The sequence below is a fragment of the Monodelphis domestica genome, chromosome 8 (genome assembly GCF_027887165.1).
Source record: "Monodelphis domestica isolate mMonDom1 chromosome 8, mMonDom1.pri, whole genome shotgun sequence".
In the NCBI taxonomy this organism is placed as follows: Eukaryota; Metazoa; Chordata; class Mammalia; order Didelphimorphia; family Didelphidae; genus Monodelphis; species Monodelphis domestica.
The window spans coordinates 73,880,174-73,907,476 of NC_077234.1; the positions used below are offsets into that span (position 1 = coordinate 73,880,174).

At 40.6% G+C, this 27,303-nt stretch overlaps 1 protein-coding gene across 4 annotated transcripts in view; it reads right to left on the minus strand.

Annotated features, from left to right (window-relative positions):
- Nucleotides 1-11,494: 11,494 nt before the first annotated feature.
- The window catches only part of XRCC5 (X-ray repair cross complementing 5), a 167,959-nt gene continuing 152,150 nt past the window's right edge, over nt 11,495-27,303 (minus strand). For all 4 annotated transcript variants that reach the window (XM_016425099.2, XM_016425100.2, XM_056807259.1 and 1 more), the window contains 2 exons: nt 12,738-12,809; nt 11,495-11,904 (listed from right to left, as the gene is read on the minus strand). In XM_016425099.2, the coding sequence (XP_016280585.2) occupies nt 11,890-11,904; nt 12,738-12,809 (87 nt within the window). In that variant the 3' untranslated portion in view covers nt 11,495-11,889. The remainder of the gene's footprint in view (nt 11,905-12,737; nt 12,810-27,303) is intronic.

The following is a 27,303-nucleotide window of genomic DNA, read 5'->3' on the forward strand; positions in this document are numbered from 1 at the left end:
TTATGAGCAGTGATAAAACCTCTACCAGAACACTGATCAAGGTTATTCATAAAAGGCATCTAACCTTGACAATGCTGGGGAGCTAGAGACTTAGAAGGTTAAAAAAAAAGAGGGAGAGGAGAGGCTACAATCATCAGAAGGAAGAAGTCAAGGGGAGAAACACATTTAGGTGTCATAAATTGGCGGGGATTTTGAAGCGTGAATAACCATGTCTTCTTTCATTTGGGATTAAGTGGCTTTTTAGCTCTTTCATCACCAAGAGCTTCTCATTTCCTATTGTCCATGCTCCTAACATTTCCTAGAGAAGGGTAGCGATTGATTTTCCTTTTTATTGATGAGAAAATTTAAGAGAGCTTAAGCTGATTTGCCTTTGGACACAATATAGATGGGAGAAAGGGATGAATTCAGATTTTGGGAAGGCAGAGTAGACAAGATTTTGAAACTGAATGAACATGGGGGGTGAAGGAGATTGAGACTCCAAGAGCAAGGATGACTCAGAGGATATGAAGCTGGGAGCCCAGAAGGACAGCATTGCCCTGGACAGAGATAGGGAAGATCAGAAGAGGGGTATTGACTTAGGAGTGAAAGAAAATGATTTCCATTTTGTATTTTTCTCCAAGCTGAACTTTGGACCTTTTCTACCATGATCCAGAAAACTCTTCATCCTAGAAGCTCATTCCAGCCTTAAAATCAATACACTGGAAGTACCCTAAGCCCCTATATGACCACTCTTTTTGACTGGCTGGTCCTTTCTAGAAGCTCCATTTTAAAGAGGATGCCTAAACCAGTCATGTTTTCATTTCTCTCTAGACTGTTCTGACTCTTCCAAGGCTTTTTCTAAAATACATTCATGCTGGATACCTTCATTTCTGCCTCCCTTCTCAGAACCTGCCTCCATCAGCTTCTTTTATGTGTTATTTTCTCCCCAAAGGATGTAAGCTCCAAGAGGGCAAGGACTTCATTTCATTGTGCTTGTATTTATATTTCCAACGCTTAGCACAAAGACATGTATGTGGTAATTAAACACAATAAATTCTTGTTGATTGACTGTCCTGCTGAGTTTAAGATGCCATTGGGGCATCTAGTTCAAAATGTCCAATAGGCAGTTAGAGATGTGGGATTCAGTATGAGAAATAGAACCCAGATATCTTGGCTCCTTTACCAACAGCTCACCCATGGAGACTTCCATTTCTCAAGTGGAGTCTCTAGTCATAGAAAGCCCAGAATGTCAGACTTCAAACTGTACTTGAATGGGTTATCTCCTAGCATCCCTGACCAGCATCTATCCAGCCCCATAAGTTCCAATCCATTTGTGGAAGGGAAGAAGGGAGCATTAGGACTGCACAGGAGCAAAAGAAAAAATGAAATGAAATAATTGGGGCAGGTTTGTAGAAGAAACTGAAAAGATATGGACCTCATAGACTATCTACCAGGCTTAAGCAGTCTGAGACAGCACCCAGAATCAGCCCCAAGATTCCCTGTAAGTTACTGATTTGGGTGGCAGCAGATCTAATTCCAAGAATGGTTCAAACTTTAATTATGGCATTTCCTACCTGTTTGACTATGGGAAGGTCATTTACCATCACAGAAAAGATCTCAGAAGCCATATGACCCCACTTTTCAGCACCTCAATTTCCATATATGTAAAATGAGGGAATCCCTTCCCACTCTCAAATCCTAGGATCCCAAGTAACTTAAGCTCCTTCATTTCCTCATTTATAAAATGGGGGCAACAACATTTCACTTTATAGGCCAGTAGCAAAGAGCTGAAATTGGACTCTGTCAAAGAACAGAGAATCTTCTCCAAAGCACTTATATTAGCAAAGGGAACTAGGACTAGCCAAGAAATCGAGTGTGATATTTGTGGTCATTTGCTGCAATCCCAAATTAAATATATACAAGTTTTGAATTATCCATTGGCTCCATCTTTCAACGCTAGCTCTTCTCATAATTTCTTCCTCTGTCCTCCTGGGGTAATCTAGCCACACTGGCCAACTTGTAGCTCCTTTACTGTGCCTTCTAACCTCCACCTTTTAGTTCTCCTGGCTTCTTTCTAGATTCAAATCCAGCCCTCTTTCCTGCTTCACTCCTTGAGTGATGAACTAACAGTGTTCATGAGCCCAAAGGACCTGCCCCCATTCCCCAATCAATGGCTCTCCTGAATTACCTTTCATCTCTTCTCTATGTATTTCATATGTATGCCAAATTATACAGGGTATCCCAAAAGTCTTAGCACCATTTTAAATTAGGAACGTTTTGGGGTCACCCCATATGCGTACCACCTCCTGAAATAGAACGTATAATTCTTGAGGACTATTTTGAGTTTGTTTTGGTTTTTCTTTGTATTATTGGTGTGTAGCACAGTGTTTGGCACATACTAAGGGCTTAATAAATGCTTGCTTGACTGGTTGACAATACAGAGGCTGGAACATGCATGCACACACATGGCACAATGGTTCCATAATTTTAACAAAACAGAATAATGAAAAGTGCAAAGTGCTGTGTGAAGTTCAAGGAAGGAACAATCCCTAGAGGAATCTGGAGAAGGTGGCATTTGGGCTAGGTGTCAAAGGAAAGGTCCAATTTCTGTTGCCAGAGATGGCAGGGGAATTTTTTTTTTTTGGCAAAGGAAATCAACGAGATGGTAAGGATCAGAGGTTTAGTTGGTACAAGTGACCATAGAGGCCATTTTAGTTCAACCTTCTCATTTCATAGATGAGACAACTGAGGCTCATAAAGGTTCAATGACTCATCCAGGACTGCACAGCTATTAAGTGTTGGTCTCAGACCTTCTGACTCCAGGGCCAGAGCTGGCACTTTTGCCACTTTTCACATTCCTGAAGTACACAGAGATAGGGAAATTCTACATGCATTGGAGTATCCTGTGGATAAAACATCATGTAGATATGGAACTGGATTGCTCCTTTGAAACCACCTTGTCTGATCCTCTGATTTTTTTTTTAAACCCTTACCTTCCATCTTGGAGTCAATACTGTGTATTGGTTCCAAGGCAGAAGAGTGGTAAGGGCTAGGCAATGGGGGTTAAGTGACTTGTCTAGGATCACACAGTTGGGAAGTGTCTGAATCTAGATTTGAACCTAGGACCTCCCATCTTTAGGTCTGGCTCCCAATCCATTGAGCTACCCAGCTGCCCCCAATCCTCTGATTTTTACAAATGAGGAAACTGGCCTCAGAAGTGCAATGATTTTTGAAAATCATACATATGCAAGCAGTAGAGTGAGGATTTGAACCCTAGTTCATCTGCCTTCAGATCTAGCCCTCTTTCCCACTCCACTCACTGAATGACAAACTAACAGTGCTCATGGACCCAAAAAGGGTAGTTAAGATACAATGAGATGAAAGAGGTCAAAGGTAGGGAATTGGAATGGTGTTGGGGGCTTAAAAAGTCTATTCAAAAGTCCAAAGGCTATTTAAGTACTTCCTGCCTCTGGTCAGTTATTGAGATTCATTTACACGATGGTGACTTTTCATTTGTGAAGCCAAATCTTGACCCTGAAACCACAGGTATGAGTGCATTTCTTGCCATGTTTTCAGAAGTCAAAGACAAACGCATCCAAATGAAGATGGGAAGAGGCCAGGATTGCCCAGCTTGCCAAAGAGAATTCCTCCTAGTCTCTTCCTGTCTGCGCAGACTTAATGAATAAAAGGAATGCATTTCCCCATCTCTTAGTATTTCTTTCACATCAGGCTGACTTAGAAAAAAAGGCCAATAGTCCTCTATAGGAGAAATTACAGGTCAAGAGGTGTCTAGAATTACAGGACATCTTTCAGTATCTAACCCACTGCTTCCAGGCAGGATTACTCCAAAGACTCCCCGGGTAGGGCTTTCTTTTTTTTCTTTTTTTTTCTTTCTTTCTTTTTTTTTTTAGATTTAGAATTCCATATATTTTCTTATTGGTAGGGCTTTCTTAAAGATCTCCTGGGAATGAGATTCCATAGCAGCGACTAGACAGAAGAGAAATGCCAAGGACCAAAGGCTCATCATCTAGTATCAGAACTCAGCATCTTGTAACCACCCCATCCTGTCACACCAGACGGCACATATTGATCTGGAAGACCCCAAACTCTCAGCATCTTTAATGTTTAGTCCCGTTTCACTGAGGTTTGCTCATCTGTGAAATGGGACTAAACTCTAGGATTGTTATGAGTCCTAAATGAGATAGATGTATGTATATAAAACCCTTCATGAACCTCTAAAAGCTAAAACCAGGGGCCCAATTCAATAAGATGACACATAGTAAGTCTTGGGTCTGTGATTTCATTGGGACAGAGAGTTCTGCGGTTTGGCTTATTCTCTGCAATTTACAGCCTTGGAGAATTGTTTCAAACACTGAAAAGGGAAGGGCCCCAAATCACAGAGGTGGAATGTATATTGCAGAGCCAACTCTCTATCCCCTGCTCCATATGCATCCTCTAAGATAAAACTGGACAAGGATAAATATAAAATTCTATTCTTTGATTTAAAAAACAAATCAATGTTCTATGTACAAGATAGAGGACGTGTGGTGAGACAACAGTGAAGAAGATGTGGATATTTTATTTAATAAGGTCATGGGATCTCGGTTAAGAAGGGCTTCTCTTTCAGAGGCCATCTAGTGAATTGGTCCTTGAGTAAGAATCCCCTCCATCACATACCTGAATCATTATCTGGCCCTGACTTAAAGACCTCCAATGAAAGGTTAGCATAATCCCCTTTTGGCTAATTCTAATTAATTACCAATTTTTTTCTTCTATCAGCCTAAATTTCCCTGTTTGCATCTTCCACCCATTATTTCCACTTCTGCTGTTGGGAGCCAAGTGGAACAAATGTTTTAAGCACCTGAAGGTGGTTAACATGCCATTCGCACTTTCTCTCCTCCATTCAAAACATTACACATGACACAATCTTAGGGTTCTCTTCTTCCTCCTGGTGGTACTCACATTAATCCTTGGTATATACTGTCATCTGGTATATTCTAATTCTACTGACTTCGTATTTTTGTTTGCTACCTTACCTGCTTAGATAAATGAGTTTACACACTATTCACAATTTCCGATGGTCTTTTGTGAAGCAAGTGTTTCGTGAGGAGTTGTACAGTGTCTTACATAGGCTTGGACCATCCCTTCCTCTTACAAGGGCATCAACCTTTAAAGGGTATAACTTAAGACATTTCCACTTTCCAGATGGCCATAACCATTGCTTTTAACAATGCACTATAGAATTTTGTTAGGAATCAAAGAAAAGGTTGCTAACCTACATTAGGCAGTTTCAATTTCTTCCACTTTTTGAAAGTAAGGTCATAACTTTCTTCAATCCAATGAAAAATAGGAATTGCTCCATTCTTGTTTATTGACAGTGGTTCAGTAATTGTCCTCTACAGTTCTTTCAGTATCCAAAGGTGTTAATAAGATCCTAAGAGTTCATTAGAAAGGGCTTCTGAAGCCCTCTAATCCAGTAATTCCTTATTTTACAGATGAGGAAACTAAGGGGCAGGTTGAAGTGTTTTAACCAAGTTCATGAAGGCAGTAAGCATGAGAGATGGGATTTGAACTCAAATCCTTTGACTTGAAAGTTCTTTGTATCATGTTCCCTTTGACTAGTGCTGCCTTCTCTCCTTGGTTACTTATTATTCTGTCTACTCTGAAAAACACTCCTAAATCTTTGATTCTTTCCTCTGAAATTAACGACCTCCTTTCCCAGCCTCTTTGTACAATTCCGAGTTTTCCTTGAAATTCTTTGTTTGTCCTGACTAATGTTACAGAATTGTGCCAAGCCTTTGGATTTATCCCTTACGGCCTGCAGGTCTCTTTAAATCAGTTGGAGTCAGGGAGATCTGGGTTGAAGTTCTGCCTCCGACATTGTCCATGGTGCCCTTTTTTTTTCATTAATGTCAATGTTTCATTTTTTTGAAGTACTATTGTATGAATTCTTACCTGCAAATTAGAGGACAGGATGGATCAAACCTTTATTATTGCTATTCTCATTGTTGATATTATGATGGTAACCAGGATCAAGCCTCGATCATTTCCATAAGGTTCTCCTCACTGATGGAAAGAATGATGAGAAACAATCTTCTTCCTTCTTTCTTCAAGAGAGGATACACGTTTCCAGACTGTCTTTGGGAAGAAATCCAGAAAGAGAAGTCTGGACGGCAGATAGGTAGGAGAAAAGTGGTTCATTAAAATTTCTCTAATTTTCAGCCTATTTCCAGAGAGCCCTCAGGAAATCTTCCCTTTGGGTAATATAGGAGATTTTCTTTTGTTTGAGCCAAGACATCTCTCCCAGTGGGAGAGCTCATTCACTTTGTGAATTGTTGTCTGGTATATTCTAACCACTTCTCATCTTTGGTTGCTACTGCTGGGATAAAAAGGGTTTACTAGCTAGTCATAATTTGTGATGGTCTTTTCTGTAGCTATTATTTGATGGGAAGTCATAAGTATTTGGATATAGGCTTGGGACACCTATTCTTCTTTAAAGGATATTGGCCAGGAAAGTAACTCAAATTTAAGTAAAAAATTCATTTCTTGAGGACTAGCAATATTTAGGGGAGGGAAGAGACACTAACAGATACAATTTTAGTTTGGTACCCCTTCTTTGAGAAGAGCAGAGTAGCTAGCCTCATGGCATGGCATGCTCCTATCCAAGCAGGAAAGAGCCTTTTTTTTTCTTTTTGAAAAAGATGAGCAAGATTCTTGATATATTATCAAAGTCTTCTCATGAACCATATTTAGATAAGTTCATATGGATAAAACAAAACCTACACAGGCAACACAACACAACCCTACTTAGTTATTACTTATTTTCTACTGTAAACTACAAATGGCAACAGTCTTTGAGGAAGCTCTTTTCCCAACCAGAAAGTTTTGTATTGTATAAAATTTATTATCATCTTTTTTGCTTGCATGTCGAGGTTTCTTTGAAGCATTGCCTCATAAATGTGTATGTCAAAAGTACAACAGATTTGTTTCCCTTTTCTTCCAACTCCTGCAAAATGTTTTGTTCTGTACCTCTCCAACTGGAAGATGACAGTAGTTCCTTCCAGGGTCATTCTTATTATACTTTAGTATCCAAGCTGAGTAGTGTGAACTTCAAAACTATTCCACCCTAATCAGACCATTCTTTAGAAGATCTGATTTAGCTATTTCCTGATCAATAACAATAGAGATACTTGGAATAACAGAATCAGGTCTTGGAAACATTTCTCCTCCCTTCTTAGTTTAACAAGATTAGGAAGGTCTGCATTAAACTCAAGATTTAATTATCTGAGATGGCCTTCAACAGACATGTGCAAAAAAAGGACAGACCTCTGAGCGGTCCTAAGTCAAGCTTGAGCCACAATTGGCACATGTGAGACGCAGGAAGTGAGGTAGAGAACAGCCTCTAGAGTTCTTGTGACTTCCTGTGGAGAGGGCTAGAGTTCAGTTTGATCCTGGAGCTTGAGCTTGGAGGAGCCCTGCAGACAGCTTTCCTTTAGACCGGTCACATGAGTGATAAGGACTGACTCCTTTCTTTGCCTTGGCTTTCCAAAGCCTTAACACCCGCTTTGGCTCAGGCTGAGCCAGAGTGGTTCTGAGTTAAACTCCTTTCCTTCTCTCCTTCTCGCTAATATTTTCTTCCTCCTGTTGTAATTAAATCACCATAAAATTTTGGCAGCTGACTTGGGGTATTTTATTATTTGGGATTTCCCTTGGCGACCATTTAAATTTAGATTTTTTTGGTCTCAACCATAATATTCACCCTTTACAGTTGACAACCTATTTTGAAATAACAAACACCTCCTAATGCTACTGACTGTAAAGTATCCTTAGCTTAATTAGGATGACCAGCTCAGCACAGGTTTTCCCCCAAATAGGTACCTCGTGTAATAAAATAGATAATCTGATGTGGAAACACAAATTTATCTATTTTATTACACTGGCCACTAAGAACAAATATGAGGACAGAACAGACTGCCTGCCTGCAAGTCAGACTCACGTGCTCTGGTCAGTTAACACTTGAGTACACGAGTTGAAGCACTTGTAAATGTTAGACAATTAAAAATTTCAAGTGGCCTCAAAGATAAGGACTGACATCAGCAGTGAGCAATTTTCACTATGTAAGTAGGAGCAACTCAGCCTGAAACCCAGTGCTGCCCTCTCCTCACTCAGAACTTGTGGTGGCTTAGAAAAGGCTGGCTCAAGACCAGAAGAATGCTTAGAGGCTTGAACAAGGGTGTCCCTCTCCTGGAAGTAACCGAAGCACCAAGAGCAGAACTTTCTCTGAGAATTCACTCCCTGGCCACCGTGGCACCAGCCCCAGGGGCAGTTCATCACTGCAGTGTCATAGCCTTCATTGAATGGCACTGGAATTGTGAAGACTGGATTTAGCTATCTTCCCAATAAAAGAAAAGATAAGTACCTTCATTGTTACAATCAGGAGATTACAATTTAATCTTCACAATCCCCCCTGATGATCATTGGGAGAGACTAGTCTTTCCCAATGATCATTTAACAGAATCCTCTTGTAGTCCTAAATCCTAAAAATTTCTGAATTTATTCTTTTTAATTCAGAAATTTTATATAGATCAGGAGATAGCTAAATCCAATCTTCACAGAATCTAAGAAGGCTGTGTGTTGGCTTTTGCTTTTGTCTTTTAGTGGCTCAGGGGCAATGATCCCATCACTGCTCATTTAGAGTACTAGTGACTCTAGTCTTTCACATTAGCCCCAGAAACCTGGTATATAATACCTGTGCTACTCCTGTTGAGTCCAGGCAACTTTCTAAGGCTGTAAAATGAAAAGCATGTGCTAACCTGTATTGACAGAGAGGGTTTTAGGGAATTCCTTGTATAAAGGAAATCCTATGTGCCCTGCCCCCCAAAAAAAATTGAAAAAAAAATCTATTGATTGCTGAATCCCGTGTATCTATCTACATTGTTGTCTAGATAAGCTCCTCCCCTTTTCTCCTCATAAGAACTGTTCCTGTGTTTTTAGTATTTATCAAGAATTCCCCACCTCTCCTGGGCTGACATTCCCTGTAGAATTTTAGATGCTGGGTTCCTACCTTCTCTCAGAACCCTTTGAAATTAACCATTCAAAAGTCCAGTATACATGTTAAACTATGCCTGATGTTCCTCGTTTTACCTATCATAAATTTTAAGATGGAGTGGTCAGGTTCTAAAAGTTCTGGCCTACTTTCTACTCCCCAAATTTAACATTTTATACAAGCCATTTTTTGTCTAGAATACACTCCCACCTCAATACCTATTGGAATCCCCTATTTCAGATATCAGCTACTTTGTCCCCCTCATCTTGCCTCTAAATTGCCTTGTATTTACTTATTTACATACACATTTGTATACTCCAGTAGAATATGTTCTTTTGCTCAGAAATGAGCTTAATAAATGGCAAATTGAACATGATGGCTTATTCCATTTGGGAATTCATACTGTTGTAGAAGAAAGGCAGCATGTGCCTCTGCTTGCAGGAACTGGGTTTGCAAAGTCTTGTCTTTAGCAGTCTAGAATTTTTAAAGTGTAAACTTTTGCTTTTGTTTCTAAGAAAGTTTTCAGGTTCTGTAAAAATACAAACATGCAGCAGGAACTATATAATCAGTTAGACAATAGCATCTTTCCCTTGGTATTTATTTCAGAAAACCAACTGTAAATCACACGTAAATAATGTGTTCCGAACATCAACAAAATGGGTTGGAGGTCCAAATGGAACTGCTTATTCTTTTCAAAGTCAAGTGTCCTTCCTGACATCCTCTTTCGGGGCCTAATTTTCAATGAATGTAAACACCTTTTAATTTCTCAGCACTAAAAGCTTCTGTTGCACAGCATTAGTAATTAGTGGCCATCCAAAGAAGGACCACAGATTTCAGGGTAGAAGGAAACTGATAAGTTGTGGTCCTGAGGATGAAGGTGTCAGAACTGCTGGAGACAACAGGTAACATGACCACAAAGAGTGATTCACCGTCATTCTCTTCTCTTAGGAAAGAGATGTTTGCCCAGAGACAGAAGAACAGAACCTCAGTAGGAAGCAGGAACAAGAGGAAGGCTAAAAAACTGATAGAACACATTTCCTGCGTGATATGGAAATCACATTAAAAGACTGATATATATTAATTTAAGGTCGCCAAGGAATTCAGCTATGTAATTCCTAAATGAAAACTCAAGTCAGCAGTCAACCTTTTATGGAGTTTTCAATTACTAACAGGAGGAAGAAAGGTATGAGAGAGAGAGAGAGAGAGAGAGAGAGAGAGAGAGAGAGAGAGAGAGAGAGAGAGAGAGAGAGAGAGAGAGAGAGAGAGGAGAGAGAGAAGGGAATAGGGCTTAAATACCCCCTCTGCTTAGGCTGGGCCAAAGGCCCAAGGCCTTGGATAGCTGAGGCAAAGAAAAGAGGAGAAACAGTCTCAGGGCCTCCACTCACAAGCACCAGGCTCCAACTCCCACACTCTCCCTCCACACAGGAAGTCCCAGCCTCCTCAGCTATCCTCTACCTCACTTCCTCTGTCTCACTTGTGCCAATGGTGGCTCTAGCTTAACCCAGGACCGCCCAGAGGTCTGTTCCCTTTGCACATGTCTGTTGAAGGTCATATTCTCAAATAATTAAATCTTGAGCTTTGCTGCAGCCCTTCCTAAATCCTGTTACCTTGAGTATGGTGGAGATTGTAGTTTCCAAGACCTGATTCTGTCATTCCAAGTATCTCTATTGTTATTGATCAGGAAATAGCCAAATCCCATCCTCTAAAATATGGTTTGAACAGGGATGAGTAGTTTTGAAATTCACACCTGTTAGTCCTGTGTGGTCTACTGTTGCTTTGGTTTACTTGTATTTAGAAATAAAAGGGACCTCAGTAAGTGATTTTAGTCATAGTATGGAAAAAAGGCTGAATTTGGAGTCCAAGGCCTTGAGTGGGGATGAGATCTTTGACAGAGTCCTGGGACTTTGGATAGGACTCTTGAGTTTGGGGAGGGTCAGGAAAAGTCTATGAGGGATCCTGGGGGTTCACAGGAGTCATTGACTACCTGGTAAGTTTTAGGGCAAGGATTTGAACTGAGGTCTTCTGATTTTTTGAAAAAATGAGGTAATTTTTTGTTTGATAAATTTTTCAAGAAAGGAACTCTTCTTTCTTTAATGGAAAAGAACATCAGGAATGAGCTGAGGTCCATAAGAGGGGCTGGAGATAGTCTTTTACATTTTAGCACTTGCTGTCAGGAGACCCGAGTTTTAGTTTCTGACTCATGACCTCAGGCAAATCCCTTGGGCTCCCTGGGCCTCAGCTTCTTCATCTGCAAAGAGGGATGAAATTAGATACTGAGGCCCAGGGACCTCTGATGGGATCGGTTTGCACTCATGCTTTTCTAGCCCAGATTCCTAACTCTCATCCTGAATAAATCTCATTGCTGACCAAAAGCCCAGGAAGGTCACTCTTCATTCAGAGTCCTCACCCCCAAGTGGAGACTGCCAAAGCTCCCCAAAGATTGTGCATGCCTCAGGCGAGAGAAACAAGTGGCGGTTGAGGAAACAACTTTATTTTGGTTGTCCAAACAACAATAATACACACACAGCTGAGTGCTCACAATGGAATCTGCTCACCTGGAAATAACATCCTAGTTATCAGAGACAACAATAAAGATCAAAAACCCTGAGATGAGAATTGGTGCCGTCTCTCTGTATGCACATATTGTGAGTGCAGGTACATTTTCTGTAGCTTAAGAAAATAACTCATTGACTCATATAGAAAAATATTGGTTTGTAATTCAGCCTCTGGCCTGGGATCGAGAGGTCATCATCAAAGGCAGCTCCCTACTGGCTTCTACCAGAAGGTCCTTTCCAGGGCAATCCCAGGAACCTGCGACCAACACAAGGCTCTTCGGTGCTCACATTCTGAGTTTCTTCCGTGGCCTACATCATGTCCAGCTGCAAAAAAATAAGAAAGCATTTGGAAACGAGCCATGCCACCATTGCTGGTGGTGTTGCTGTGATCCAGGGAGGTATCAGAAAGTGAAACAGATGCCAGATAGGAAGTTTCATAAAAACGGTCACACAAATGGAGTACATACAATGCCCCTACACAGTCTCCTGACAACCTTAAATAACTTCACACCTGTGAGAAACTCGTGTGGTGGAATCGCTTCATTATAGAGCCCAGAGAGCTTCTCATGATGAAAACTGAAATCACAATATGCCAATGTCAGCAGGTGGCTGTTGCTAAAGGTTTAAAGCCAGGAGATTTTCAGACTAGAAAGCTAGACATAACCATCAACACTTTAGCGCTTTCAGTTATCAACAATGGGGAATAATACAGTCTGGAAATCCTCAAATTCCTGGGTCTTATTTGTATGTACTGGGACTTTTGAGAATAGTTAAAAATTAGGCTTTTAAAAATGGTTTTTATTTGTAAACCCACACAAATTGCTATGCTGTATTTCTCATTTTTGGTTAAGTGCAATTTTAGTAAATGATCCCATTTTGTCATCAAAGGAATAGCCTCCCTGGCTCTTTTAGTCCTTCAAAAGGGAGGATTAAGCTTTGTAAACAACAGAAACAAAACCACAGAACCCAGCACTTGCCATTATGAAATTACCTATCTGATTAAATTCATAATGGACCCGAGGAAATCATGTAGGGTCTCTATTGTGTAGGAAACTCAAATGTGAAGAAAGAAATCTGACAAACTGCTTCCCTGGCTGTCTTCACAGCTGACGTGGTTTCAGTTACCCAAGTGCCCAGTCTGTGTTTCCAATATTTACCAAATCATCCACATCTCCTCCTTCCTCAGCTACATCCAGGCCTGTGGCTGGTTTTTCCTTTGGGGCCAGAAACTGTGGATAAAAAATTAATCAAATTAATGAAATATTTCTCTTTCTCTGGCTGTACAGAAGAGTTCTGCTTCTCTTCATATATGCCAAAATACCTGCTCTAACAAAACCTTCTTTTAAAGGATCCAGAAGAGGAATAGTATTGCCTTGACCTGTCTGCTCCCCATGTAACTGAGGTTTTGGAGAGTTATCTGAGATTCTATAGCATGCACTGAGGTAAGCAGAGTCGTCCTTGGGGAACAGACTCAGCGATAAAAGGCAATTGTTAACATCAGGCAACAACATTTACTGAGGACCTTTGGGTTCAAAGAACCCCTACCTAGGCACTGTATCAACATATACACTCTTTGCCTTTGAAGGCCTTAGAATCTAATGGGAGATTTCTTTCTCTCACACTCATTTCTCACTTAAGTCTCTCTCCTCTGCCACTCCATCACCTTAGTTTACTCCATCGCCTCATGCCTGGGTCATGACACTGGCCTGCCTCTAGTCTCTCCCCACTCCATTTTACCCTCCACTCAGCTCTCAGTCATTTCCCCAAAGCATTATTCTGTCACCCCTATCAACTTCAGAATCCAATATAAAATCTTCTGTTTGGCCCCTTCCTGACTTTCCAATCTTCTTACAGCTTATTCCCCTCCACTCTGGGATCCAGGGCCATAGTCCTCCTTGCCGTTCCTCACATTTTCCCTGGCTGTCTTCCATGCCTACGACATTCTTTTTTCTCATCTCCACCTCCTGGCTTTTCTGGCTTCCTTCAAATGTCAGCTAAAGTTCCATCTTCTACAGAAAGTCTAATCTCAGTGCCTTCCTTCAACTGTTAATCTCTGATTTATCCTGTAGATAGATTGTTTGTACAGAGTTGATTTCATGTTGTCTTCTTCATTAGACCACAAGATTTTTGAGAGCAAGGATTGATTGGTAAGATAAAAGGGAGACAGATGTGATGGAAAAAACGCTGGCTTTGGAGTTCTAAATTCTACCTCTGATACCACCTCTATTACTTTGCACAAGTCACCTCACCTCACCTCCTTGCAACTAAGTTTCCTTATCTATAAACTGAAGCAATTGGACTAGATTACCTACCCAATTATTTCAGCTTTAAATCTATGATTCTATGATCCTCTGAAAGATAGGAAAAATAAGAATGAGTTACCATGAGAACTTGGTAATTTTTTTGTCTGGACAGTTTTCATTTAGGGATTATCATTCAGCACATGTGTGCTGGTAAAGTGGTTGCAATTCTTAAGATGCTGGAGTATGGAAAAGATAACATCTTAAAAGGGGGTTCTTAACTGGGGGGGGGAGAGACAGAGAAAGAGAGAGAGGGAGAGAGGGAGAGAGAGAGAGGGAGAGGGGAAGAGGGGAAAGGGGAGAGGAAGAAGGGGAAAAAGGGAGAGTAGGAGAGAGACTCCTTTCAAAGCCTTTATCAGATTTCCTGTAGGACTCCTACAAAGTAAGAGAGAGAAATTTAACTGTATTTCCCTTCCACTCCTAAAAGAAATAAAAAATATGAATATTTGAGAGACAGACAGACAGAGACAGAATGAAAACCAGAAGTTTTGGGGCAGACCAAGGCACAGCAATGAGACTGAGAGAACTACAAAGAGAAGGAACTGGTCAGAGCTACGGTAGTGACCTGACCATATCTGTTGTTTATTCATCATGTCTTTCTTCTCTAAGGCTGCAAGATAACTGTGCTAAGAGCTATGTTTCATCATACATTGCCACAATTCTGTGAGGTGATCTAGTAGCACAGTGAATATTTAATTTTAAATAATTTAAGAGGGGTAGAAAAGTGCTGGTGTATCTTCAGCAGTTGTTTTTTTCCCCACACACACAGAAGGAAAGGGGCAGAGGGAAAAAGCCCCACTCTCTTTGTGACTCATTCTCTCAATGACAGTGTACACAGAAAATTAATTTAACAAGATTACCTCCCCCATCCTGCCCTATTATTATCAGTTGTTGACACACAAAATGAGGGGAAAAAAATCCATGTCAAACCTAGATTTCTTGTTCAGCTGGAAATGTGCAAATGTCTCCATCTTCCAAAAGGTTTTGTGGTGCTTTATAAAAGTTGGGTACAGAACAAAAATGTTTCCTCTGCCTTCTAGCATCAAAATATAGCACAAACTGCTCACATGGATCTTATTGTCTATTTTTATGAGACATTGACTCCTGATCTTATTTTGCTTTGACACTTAAATTGGATGTCACTGAGGTTTTGCAACCCTAAAATAAAAAATAAGCCTAAAGAAAGTAGCAAATATGTGGGATAAAGCAAAGCAAAATAAAAAACAGGCTTTTGAGCTGTTCTGTACTCTAACATCTTTCAGGCTTCTTGACTGTACTGTTTTCCCCTATTTTCTCCCTCTCCTACCCTACTACCTCCTATGCTTTCTGGGAAACCAGAGAGAGAGAGCAAAAGAACAGCGAGAAGTTGGTGATCATCTAGCACACTGATAGGATGCTGCTGTTGGGGAGAGGAGGAGGAGAAGAAATTATCATCTCTGTCAAGCTATCATTGTGCCTACAGAAGATACTGGTCCCTGAGCCAGCCTTTCTTTCTGCCCAACACTGACACTCTTCCTTTGACTAGTCTGGCTGCAAGATTAGAGAACAGTCTTTTTAGGAGGAACCTCTGAAGCTACTACTCACTCAGGTCTTGATCTGAGATTGGGAATCAGTGGAACTAGGGACAGTACTTAAAGTCAAAGAAATGCTGGATCAGTATTATATTCTTAATTCCATTTAAAATTGTGATTAGGATTTCCCAAAGATTCCATCCAGGTGAATGAAATAAGAGGACCAAATATTCACTACTTAATATACTTGACCATGTGACCTGCTCTGTAATTTCTAAATTAATATTTTTATTTACTCTCTTTAAGCTCATTCATTGTTCTTAAGGACACATCTTTTTTTCTTTTCTCCCTCTCCCACTCACTATCATTAACCTGCATCAGAAATGTTTAGCTAAAAGGGAGAAGAAACACAACAGAGCCAGAGAAAAAACAACTACCAGTACCAAAACCTCTGTGAGGCCATAAATGTGTTGGTACCTAGGTGGCAAAGTAGGGACCCCAATTCATTGCTGGTGGAGTTGTGAATTGATCCAACCATTCTGGAGGGCAATTTGGAACTATGCCCAAAGGGCGATAAAAGCCTGTCTGCCCTTTGACCCAGTCATAGCACTGCTGGGTTTGTACCCCAAAGAGATAATAAGGAAAAAGACTTGTACAAGAATATTCATGGCTGTGCTCTTTGTGGTGGCCAAAAATTGGAAAATGAGGGGATGCCCATCAATTGGGGAATGGCTGAACAAACTGTGGTTTATGTTGGTGATGGAATACTACTGTGCTCAAAGGAATAATAAAGTGGAGGAATTCCATGTGAACTGGATCAACCTCCAGGAAGTGATGCAGAGTAAGAGGAGCAGAACCAGGAAAACATTGTACACAGAGACTGATACACTGTGGCACAATTGAAGGTGATGGACTTCTCCATTAGTGTCAATGCAATGTCCCTGAACAATCTGTAGGGATCTAAAAAACACTATCCACAAGCAGAGGATAAACTGTGGGAGTAAAAACACCAAAGAAAAGCAACTGCTTGACTACAGGGGTTGAGGGGATATGACTGAGGAGAGACTCTAAATGAACACTCTAGTGCAAATACCAACAACATGGAAATGGGTTCGAATCAAGAACACATGTGATACCCAGTGGAATCCTGTGTTGGCTATGGGAGAGGTAGTGGGGGATGGGGAGGGAGGGAAGAAAAGAAAATGATCTTTGTTTCCAATGAATAATGTTTGGAAACGACCAAATAAAATAATGTTAAAAACAAACAACAAAAATTTTTAAAAAAAATGTGTGGTACCTAGGGCACCAGGTCAATTCAGACATCTTAACTTTAGAATCATTATCTTCCTAAACAAATTATAAATTTCATAGGTTTTGTGTCACATAACTTCCTCATCCACTTGGATGCTAGGCACATAATGAGGGATTTAAAAATGCTTATTGATTAATCCAAAAATGTTATGTACTTTATGACACTGCTAGCCTTTCAAAGCTCCATTTCCTAGTCTCCTCCCAACCACTGAAGCCAGCCCCAAGTGCAATTCAACAACGGATCTTAAAGCAAGATTTTGTTCAGAATGACCATCATAAATAAAATTCAATAGGAGTGACTTATCTTGGAGCCCTGGCTAATTTTCCAGGGAGAAGTGCACAGCAGCAAACGGAAAGCTTCATTGCCATCAAGCATTGAACATCTGCAATTGATTTTTCTGACAAGATCTGCTTTGCATTTCTGCGTAAGCAAATTATGTCTAAAAGCTAAGCTGCCATCCATTATCCTCCCCAAAGCCTCTGGCAAAGCTGATATCTTCAACATATCATTCCCCATCCTCCAAGTTCTTAACTGCCAGTAATTTCTAGTCTGCAGAGCGATGGGGAGGATACAATCCTAGCAGAGAAGATAGTGATGGGTCTGTTTTCTCAATAAAAGGAACAGATAATCTGAACATAGTACAATGGAAGGCAACTCTTATCTCAGCTCATTCTCTCTTTGTGATAGACTCACGAAGTAAAGGATTGGCAGAGGACCTCCTCCTGTTTTTGGAGATCACCCACACCAGTACCATTCCCTTTCCCCCAATCAGTCTTGTTATATAAAAAAAAAAGATGCACCCCCCCCCAAAAAAAAAGAGAAGAGCAGACAGCTTTCCACCTTGGTGGGAATGCAGTCTTATTTAGAGGCCAAGGAAGATCTACCTAAAGGTATAAAACTCAAGTTACCACCCAGGCCTAAGATTCTCTAAAATTGGAAAACAAAGCTGAGGTGACTGTGGTTTGCTACGCAGACAGTGGCTACTGGAAGCATGAGTCTCCATTAGGATGTTCTTATGGGTTCTGATGTATTCTGAAGAACACTGTGTGCTCACGTGCATTCTGCTTTATGATTAGCCGTGAACAGTTTTATTCATGTCATCTGTGGGCCATCATTTTACCAGAGAGGTCGTGTGGTAGAGAAGCAGGCCAAGAGTTTCCAGAGAAAATGATTAGCAACGGCAGACAAGCCTAGAACAAACCTGTCCGCTCTGTTGCCTGTGTCAGGCCTGCTTAGAGCTGCTGCATCTGGGGAGGGGGAAGGGTGGCCCCACATACTGAAGCAGCCAATGGCCTGGATGGAGTCTGCTGCTTTCTCAGGCCTCGATGTCCACTCTAATCAAAGCTGCTGCCCTCTACCGCAGCTCCGATGGCTACAAGAGATGAGCGATAGCACCAGCTGAAGCTTCCAGCACCCAAGACAACAACAAAAGCAGGAGCGTTTGTGTTGCAGTGAAACACTGCTCAATCTCTCTGCTCTGCATTTTTTACCAATGAATTCTAGTAGGAAGGGAACCAGGCAGAGGCTGCCATCAGCGCCTTTTTAGTTGGAGCTATTTTCAAGCTGCTATTTGGAGGCACAGGTTAGAGGCCCAGTTCTGGGGCTGCTCTCTCAGGTGGATTTCTACTTCCATTGCCCTTGCTTGCTCTCTAAGTCCCCATTTACTTCCCCCAAAGCCTCCCAGCTTTGAACCCTTTTCTGTCATTGAACTTGATGTTTACTTTTTTCACATTCAGAAGATAACAATGTGCAGAGGCAGGAAAAGAGCAGCTAGTCCAACATTCTCCTTTACAAGGAAGAAAATGGGCTCCAAGAGCTCCAAACAGTTTGGTGGCTATTTAAAAATGTCCATGGTCACCTACTGCTAGGAAGAGAGCAAACACCTCAGGAGATGAGTGCATAAAGTATGATTTTTGTGGCACCTTCAGCAAATAATCCCGTGGCCATGACTCACAGTTGTGATTCCCCCCAAACACTGACAGTTGCCTATCTTGGTGGGTTCCCCTTTGGCAGCATCTTCAAAATAGGCCCTCTTCTCTCTGCCACAGCCACCAGGGCCCTAGTGTAGACGCTCATCACTGTTCACCTGGATCAGGGCAACTTCCTGCTGGTGGGCCTGCCCACCTCCTGTCTCCATTTAGCTCCCCCACTGATCTTCCTAAAGGGCAGGTCTGATCATGTCACCTTCCTACCCTGCCTTCAGGATCAAATAAAGAAAACCCCATTTGGCCTTCAAAACCCTTCCTAAGCCGGGCAATCCTGCCCTTCCAGACTTCTTGGGCCTCCCTGCCACACACACACTCTCCAGTCCAGCGACAACGGCCTCCCAGCACTTCCATAAACAAACCCCTTCATCTTTCAGCTCCCAGGACTGTCTCTAGTCCCTCCATGTCTGCAAGGCTTTCCCTCCCCCACTCCAGCTAGTGATGCCCTTGGCTCCTGTCAGCACCCAGCTAAAACCCTAGCCCATCCAGGCTCCTGCCAGCCCTTCTCATTCTAGCTAATTATCTGCTGCCTCTTTATCCTGGATGTGGCTCATCTGCACACACATTTGAACATCTTTTTCCCCTGCCACCCATCCGCCAGCCCTTGGAGAAAGGGGATTTCTTTGTCCCCACTTAAGTCTCCTTGGCTTTGGGAGCTTGCGGGGGGTACCGCACTGCCCCCACCAGCCCCAGCCTTGACCTGAGTTCCCCATTTCTATCTAGGGTTTCTTCCTGGGATTCTTCCTAGCTACCTAGGTGTGTAACCTTGGAGTTATCTTTCTCTCTTTACTTAGTCAAGGAGGGGCCCTTGGAGTCAAGAAGACTTGAGTTCAAATCTTGCCTCAGGTCCTTACATACAACTGGTTGTATGACCCTGGCAAAGTCCCTGCAGACTGACTCAAATGTAAAATGGGGATGACGAACAGCAGTCACTTCACTAGGTTATGGGCTGATAAAACCAGAGAACACACCTTGAGCCAGAGTTCTCTCCCTCCAAGCACTCAGGCACCCTTCTCTCTGAGCACATCGAGTGGCCTCCAGGCAAGCCCTCTTTACAGACGTGGCCCTCCTTCTGGCCCTGCGGCCTCCAGCATCCTCTCCTCTCTGGTTCCAATCCTGGGCAGATGTTGTTAGTGATCCAGGAAGTGCCCTGGATTCCCCTTCTGTAGTGGCTCCCAGACCCCTTCTAAGCACACCCCTGCTGTGGCTGCAGGGGGGACACCCTGGGAATGGCAGTTCAGGGGGATTCCTAAGGGACACTGCCTGTCCCAGGAGAGGGAGGTCCCATTCTCTCTTCCTGTACTCCTGGCACATGTTATCATGTCTGATCCTCACAACTACTCTGCAGAGCAGGTTTTATTCTTGTCCCTATTTTACAGAGAGATGAAGGGACTTGGCCAGACCGCGGACCTCAGCCTATTCCAGCCAGGATTTGCACTCTGCTCTTTCTGCCCCTTCCTGTACCACTCTGTCTCCTGCCCTGCCATGCTTGGCTTTCAGATGAGTCAGTGGGGATCTGGCAGCCATCACAAGGCAATGGCACGGCTCCCTTATGGAAAGATTAAACTGGTTCTTCCTGGCTCCAGGGCACACAACTAGGGGCAATGGTGGAATCTGCAGGGAAGGGACCTGTGGCTGAGATGGCCGATTAGTGGCAGTGGTGTGGCTGAACTCTCCACACACCTCTCCAAAAACTTTTAGAACCAGTCTCAGAGTTCTCAGGGCTGAGGCCACCACAGGTTGTGACTGCCTTTTTCCAGCCTGAGCAGCCTGGAAGCTGGGGAGCAGGACAAAGAGTCAGAAGCAACTCACACCAAGAGCCAACCCCCTTTCCACCCTGTGGCATGGTGTGGAATCTCCTACCCCCTTTTATGATTATAGTAATATTATCTTTTATGACTATCACAAATAGTATAGTTTGCTTCATATGAACTATAAACATGGTATCAAATCTTGCTGACAAGCATTTTGGTTGTAAGCCTGAAACCCAGAAAGTTCCACCTGAGCCCACCACACCCTGTTGCAAGATCCTAAGACAGGAGGAGGAGGGCTGCTCCTGGGTGTGAAGGTATCACAGGGTGAAAATGTCAGTCATATATTTCTCCATCTGATTGCTGATTCCTAGTTGTCAGTGGAAAAAACAACTCCTGATCCTTTACTGAAAAGGTCAGTAAAATAACAAGAGACATAAAGTTACTACCCCATAGTGATTTCCTTAAAAATATTTTTTTTGGCTTACTTGGCACTTACACTATCTGTTCATGTGAAAAATTTTGAAGTCAGTCTGACTTTTATGACAAGATGCCATTTGATTTCTATAAAAAATGCTATGTCTTAAGGCTTGGGGTCTTTGGTCTTGATCTTGACCAGGGTCAAGATTTATTGGGAGTTTGGCCTCCTCTCAATAAACCTATTTTGTGGAGTTTTTGTACTTGTGTGATAAATTTTCAACACAGCAGCTCCCACAAACGATTCCAGGTGAAGGAGAGCAGAGGTCCTTGGTCTTGGGTTCCAGGCAGAACACCAACACTGGTGGTTTTGGGGAAAGAAGGGCCTGATTCACAGCTGCAGGACCAAGAGAAGCACTGGCATGTGTGGCTTCAAGAGAGCAAGAAGACCAAAGCCTGGAGCAGGAGAGAAGTAACCAAAACTCTCCCCAGATGGTACCAACTTAAAAGTTCTGAAAACTTACACATCCTCAGAACTAGCTCTGAAAACAACAATAAGAAAAGCCTGAAGCTTGGAATGGTCCTCCCTAGCCCTAACCCAGAAGAAGAATTCAACTTTAACATTAAGAATTAGGTGAGAAAAAATGAGCAAACAAAAAGGAACCTGACCATAAAATGCTCCTATGGTGAGAGAGAAGATTAAGATACAAACTCAGAAGATGAAGACAATAATGTTAAAAAAGATACAAGTAAATCGTCAAAGAAAAAAAGTGAACTGGATACAAACCCAACAAGAACTCCTGGAAGAACTTTAAAAGGATTTTTAAAAAATCAAATAAGGTATAGAAAAAATTGGAAAAACAAATAACAACAATGCAAGAAAATTATGAAAAGAGAATCAATAGTTGGGTAAAAGCAACACCAAAAATAACTGAACACACACACACACGCACACACACACGCACACACACACACACACACACACACACACACACACACACACATATCATTGGCCAAATGGTAAAAAGGGCACAAAAATTCACTAAAGAGAACTCCTAAAAAAAAAACAGAACTGACTAAATTGAAAGAGGTGCAAAAGCTCACTCAAGAAAATACTTTCTTAAAAATTAGAATTGGGCAAGTGGACATCAAGAAACAATAAAAACAGTTAAAAGAATGAAAAGAAAAATAAAAGAAAATGTAAACTATCTCATTAGAAGAATGACTAACCAGGAGACATAATTAAAAAAAAAGAGTTTAGATATCATATTTCAAGAAAAATTGCTCGTATATCCTAAAACCAGAGGGTAAAATAGAAATGGCAAGAATCCACCAATTATCACCTGAATTCAATTCCTAAATAAAAACTCCCAGAAATATTTTAGCCAAATTCCAGAGCTCACAGGTCAAGGAGAAAATTTTGCAAATAGCCATAAAGAAACTATTCAAATATTGTGGATTCATAGTCAGAATCACATAAGATTTAGCATCTTCAACATTAAAGTAACATAAGGCTTGGAATATGATATTCTAGAAGGCAAAGAAGGTAAGATTACAACCAAGCATACATACCAAAACATAGTATTCACTCCAAGATGGAAGGTAAGGAATTAAAAAAAAAAAAGTTGTTTCCAAGGTCAAGATGGTGGCTTAGAAGCAGCAGAAGTTCAGACCTCTGAAAACCCTTCCTTACCAATCACAAACTGAATGCCCCTAGGGGACTGAAAATCAAACCTAACAACAGAACAACAGGACAGAGCTAAGGAACCCTCCTGCTGGACTCAATCCAAAAGGTATGCCCCCCAAAAGCCAGAATCTAAGAACACTTGGGTTTAAGGGGAAGGCATAAGGAAGGTCTCAGGGGGGAATAAGAAGGGAGAGGTGTAGAAAGGGAAGTAAAATAAGGATGGGAACTAGGGGGACTGATTAAAAACAAACACTGGTGTATAAGGAAATAGTGAAAGAAGAAAAAACAGGACTAGAAATAGAAATCAAAATGCTAGGAAATACACAGCTGGTAATCATAACTCTGAATGTGAATAGAATGAACTCACCCATAAAACGCAAGCAAATACCAGAGTGGATTAGAATCCCAAACCATACCATATGCTGTCTACAAGAAACACACATGAGGAAGGTAGATATGCATAGGGTGAAAGTAAGAGGATGGAGCCAAATCTATTGGGCATCAACTGATAAAAAGAAGGCAGGAGTCGCAATCATGATATCTGACAAAGCCAAAGTAAAAATAAAAATAATTAAAAGAGATAGGGAAGATAATTACATCCTGATAAAAGGCAGTATAGACAATGAGGAAATATCAGTACTCAATATGTATGCAGCAAATGGCATAGCACCCAAATTTCTAAAGGAGAAACTACTGGAGCTCAAGGATTAAATAGATAGAAAAACTATACTAGGGGGAGACTTGAACGTTCCTCTATCCGAACTAGATAAATCAAACAAAAAAAAATAAGAAAGAGGTAAGAGAAGTGAATGAAATCTTAGAAAAATTAGAGTTAGTCGATATGTGGAGAAAAATAAATAGGGACAAAAAGGAATATACCTTCTTTTCAGTAGCACATAGTACATTCACAAAAATTGACCATGTAGTAGGGCATAAAAACATTGTAAACAAGTGCAAAAGAGCAGAAATAATAAATGCAAGCTTCTCAGATCACAATGCAATGAAAATAATAATTAGCAAGGTAACATGGAGAGGTAAATAAAAAATTAATTGGAAGTTAAACAATACAATTTTCCAAAACCGGTTAGTCAAAGAACAAATCATAGAAACAATTAATAATTTCACTGAAGAAAATGACAATGATGAGACATCTTTTCAAAACCTATGGGATGTAGCCAAAGCAGTACTCAGGGGAAATTTATATCCTTGAGTTCATATATTAACAAATTAGGGAGAGCAGAGGTCAATGAATTGGGTGTGCAAATTAAAAAACTAGCAAGTGAACAAATTAAAAATCCTCAGATGAAGACTAAATTAGAGATCCTAAAAATCAAGGAGAAATTAATAAAATTGAAAGTCAAAGAACTATTGATTTAATAAATAAGACTAGAATCTGGTATTTTGAAAAAACAAATAAAATAGACAAAGTATTGGTCAATCTAATTAAAAAAAGGAAAGAAGAAAACCAAATTGACAGTATCGAAGATAAAAAGGGAAACATCATGTCTAATGAAGAGGAAATTAAGGCAAACATTAAAAACTATTATGCCCAATTATATGGCAACAAATATGGCAATCTAGGTGATATGGATGAATACTTACAAAAATATAAATTGCCTAGACTAACAGAGGAAGAATTAAGATTACCTAAACAACCCCATATCAGAAAAAGAAATTGAACAAGCCATCAAAGAACTCCCTAAGGAAAAATCCCGAGGTCCATATGGATTCACAAATGAATTCTATCAAACACTCAAAGAACAATTAATTCCAATATTATACACATTATTTGACAGAATAAGCCAAGAAGAAGTTCCTCTTTTTTAAATTTTATAGTATTTTATTTGATCATTTCCATGCATTATTCATTAAAGACAAAGATCATTTTCTTTTCCTCCCCCTAACCCCCCGTAGCTGACGCGTGATTCCACTGGGTATCACATGTGTTCTTGATTCGAACCCATTGCCATGTTGTTAATATTTGCATTAGAGTGTTCGTTTAGAGTCTCTCCTCTGACATGTCCCCTCAACCGCTGTAGTCAGGCAGTTGCTTTTCCTCAGTGTTTCTACTCCCACAGTTTGTCCTCTGCTTATGGATAGTGTTTTTTCTCCTAGATCCCTGCAGATTGTTCAGGGACATTACACCGCCACTAATGGAGAAGTCCATTACGTTTGATTATACCACAGTGTGTTTGTCTCTGGGTACAATGTTCTCCTGGTTCTGCTCCTCTCACTCGGCATCACTTCCTGGAGGTCGTTCCAGTCTCCATGGAATTCCTCCACTTTATTATCCCTTTTTGCACAATAATATTCCATCACCAACATATACCACAATTTGTTCAGCCATTCCCCAATTGATGGGCATCCCCTCATTTTCCAATTTTTGGCCACCACAAAGAGCACAGCTATGAATATTTTTGTACAAGTCTTTTTCCTTATAATCTCTTTGGGGTACAAACGCAGCAGTGCTATGGCTGGATCAAAGGACAGACAGTCTTTTATCTCCCTTTGGGCATAGTTGCAATTTGCCCTCCAGAATGGTTGGATCAGTTCACAACTCCACCAGCTATGAATTAATGTCCCTACCAAGAAGAAGTTCTACCAAATTCCTTTTATGACGCAAACATGGTACTGATTTCAAAGCCAGCCAGGTCAAAAACAGAGAAAGAATACTACAGACCAATATCCTTAATGAACATAGGTAGTTCAATATTAGGAAAACCATCCACATAACTGACCATTTCAAGAAGAAAGCCAACAAACATCACATGATTATCTCAATAGACGCAGAAAAAGCCTTTGACAAAATGCAACACTCATTGCTAATGAAAAAACTAGGAAGTATAGGAATAGAAGGGTCTTTCCTAAAAATAATAAACAGTATATATCTAAAACCATCAGCAAACATTATCTGTAATGGGGATAAACTAGATGCATTTCCAATAAGATCAGGAGTGAAACAAGGATCCCCATTATCACCTCTATTATTTAATATTGTACTAGAAACACTAGCTGTAGCAATTAGAGAAGAAAAAGAAATTAAAGGTATTAAAATTGGCAATGAGGAGACCAAGCTATCACTCTTTGCGGATGAGAATGATGGTCTTCTTAAAGAATCCTAGAGAATCAACTAAAAAGCCAGTCAAAATAATCAACTACTTTAGCAAAGTTGCAGGATACAAAATAAACCCACATAAGTCATCAGCATTTCTATATATCTCCAACCCATTTCAGGAGCAAGAATTAGAAAGAGAAATTCCATTTAAAATCACCCTAGACAATATAAAATACTTAGGAATCTATCTGCCAAGACAAACACAGGAACTATATGAACACAATAACAAAATGCTCTCCACACAATTTAAACTAGATCCAAACAATTGGAGAAACATTGATTGCTCATGGGTAGGACGAACTAACATAATAAAAATGACAATCCCGCCCAAATTAATTTACTTATTTAGTGCCAATACCATTGAACTACCAAAAAACCTTTTCACTGAATTAGAAAAAAAAACACAAAGTTTATTTGGAAGAACAAAAGATCAAGGATATGCAGGGAAATCATGAAAAAAAAATGCAAAGGAAGGAGACCTTGCAGTCCCAGATCTCAAAAAATACTATAAAGCAGTGGTCATCAAAACAATTTGATTCTGGCTAAGAGACAGAAAGGAGGATCAGTGGAATAGACAGCAAGACAGTCTATGATAAGGCCAAAGATCCCAGTTTTTCGGACCAAAACCTACTATTTGATAAAAACTGCTGGGAAAATTGGAAGACAGTATGGGAGAGAGATTAGGTTTGGATCAATATCTCATACCCTACACCAAGATAAACTCAGAATGGGTGAATGACCTGAATATAAAGAAGGAAACTATAAGCAAATTAGGTGAACACAGAATAGTACACTTGTCAGGTCTTTGGGAAAAGAAAGACTTTAAAACCAAGCAAGAGCTAGAAAAAAATCACAAAATGTAAAATCAATAATTTTGATTACATCAAATGAAAAAGTTTTTGTACAAACAAAACTAATGCATCCAAATTAGGAGGGAAGCAACAAATTGGGAAACAATTTTCATTACAAAAACCTCTGACAAAGGTCTAATTACTCAAATTTATAAAGAACTAAATCAATTATACAAAAAATCAAGCCATTCTCTAATTGATAAATGGGCATGGTACATGAATAGGCAATTTTCAGTTAAAGAAATCAAAAGTATTAAGAAGCACATGAAAAAGTGTCATAAATCTCTGATAATCAGAGAGATGCAAATCAAAACAACTCTGAGGTATCACCTCACACCTAGCAGATTGGCTAACATGACAGCAAAGGAAAGTAATGAATGCTGGAGGGGATGTGGCGAAGTTGGGACATTAATGCATTGCTGGTGGAGTTGTGAATTGATCCAACCATTCTGGAGGGCAATTTGGAACTATGCCCAAAGGGAGATAAAAGACTGTCTGTCCTTTGATCCAGCCATAGCACTGCTGGGTTTGTACCCCAAAGAGATAGTAAGGAAAAAGACTTGTACAAGAATATTTATATCTGTGTTCTTTGAGGTGGCAAAAAAACTGGAAAATGAGGGGATGTCCTTCAATGGGGGAATGGCTGAACAAATTGTGGTATATGTTGGTGATTGAATACTATTGTGCTTAAAGGAATAATAAAGTGGAGGAATTCCATGGGGACTGGAACAACCCCAGGAATTGATGCCGAGTGAGAGGAGCAGAACCAGGAAAACATTGTACACAGGAACTGA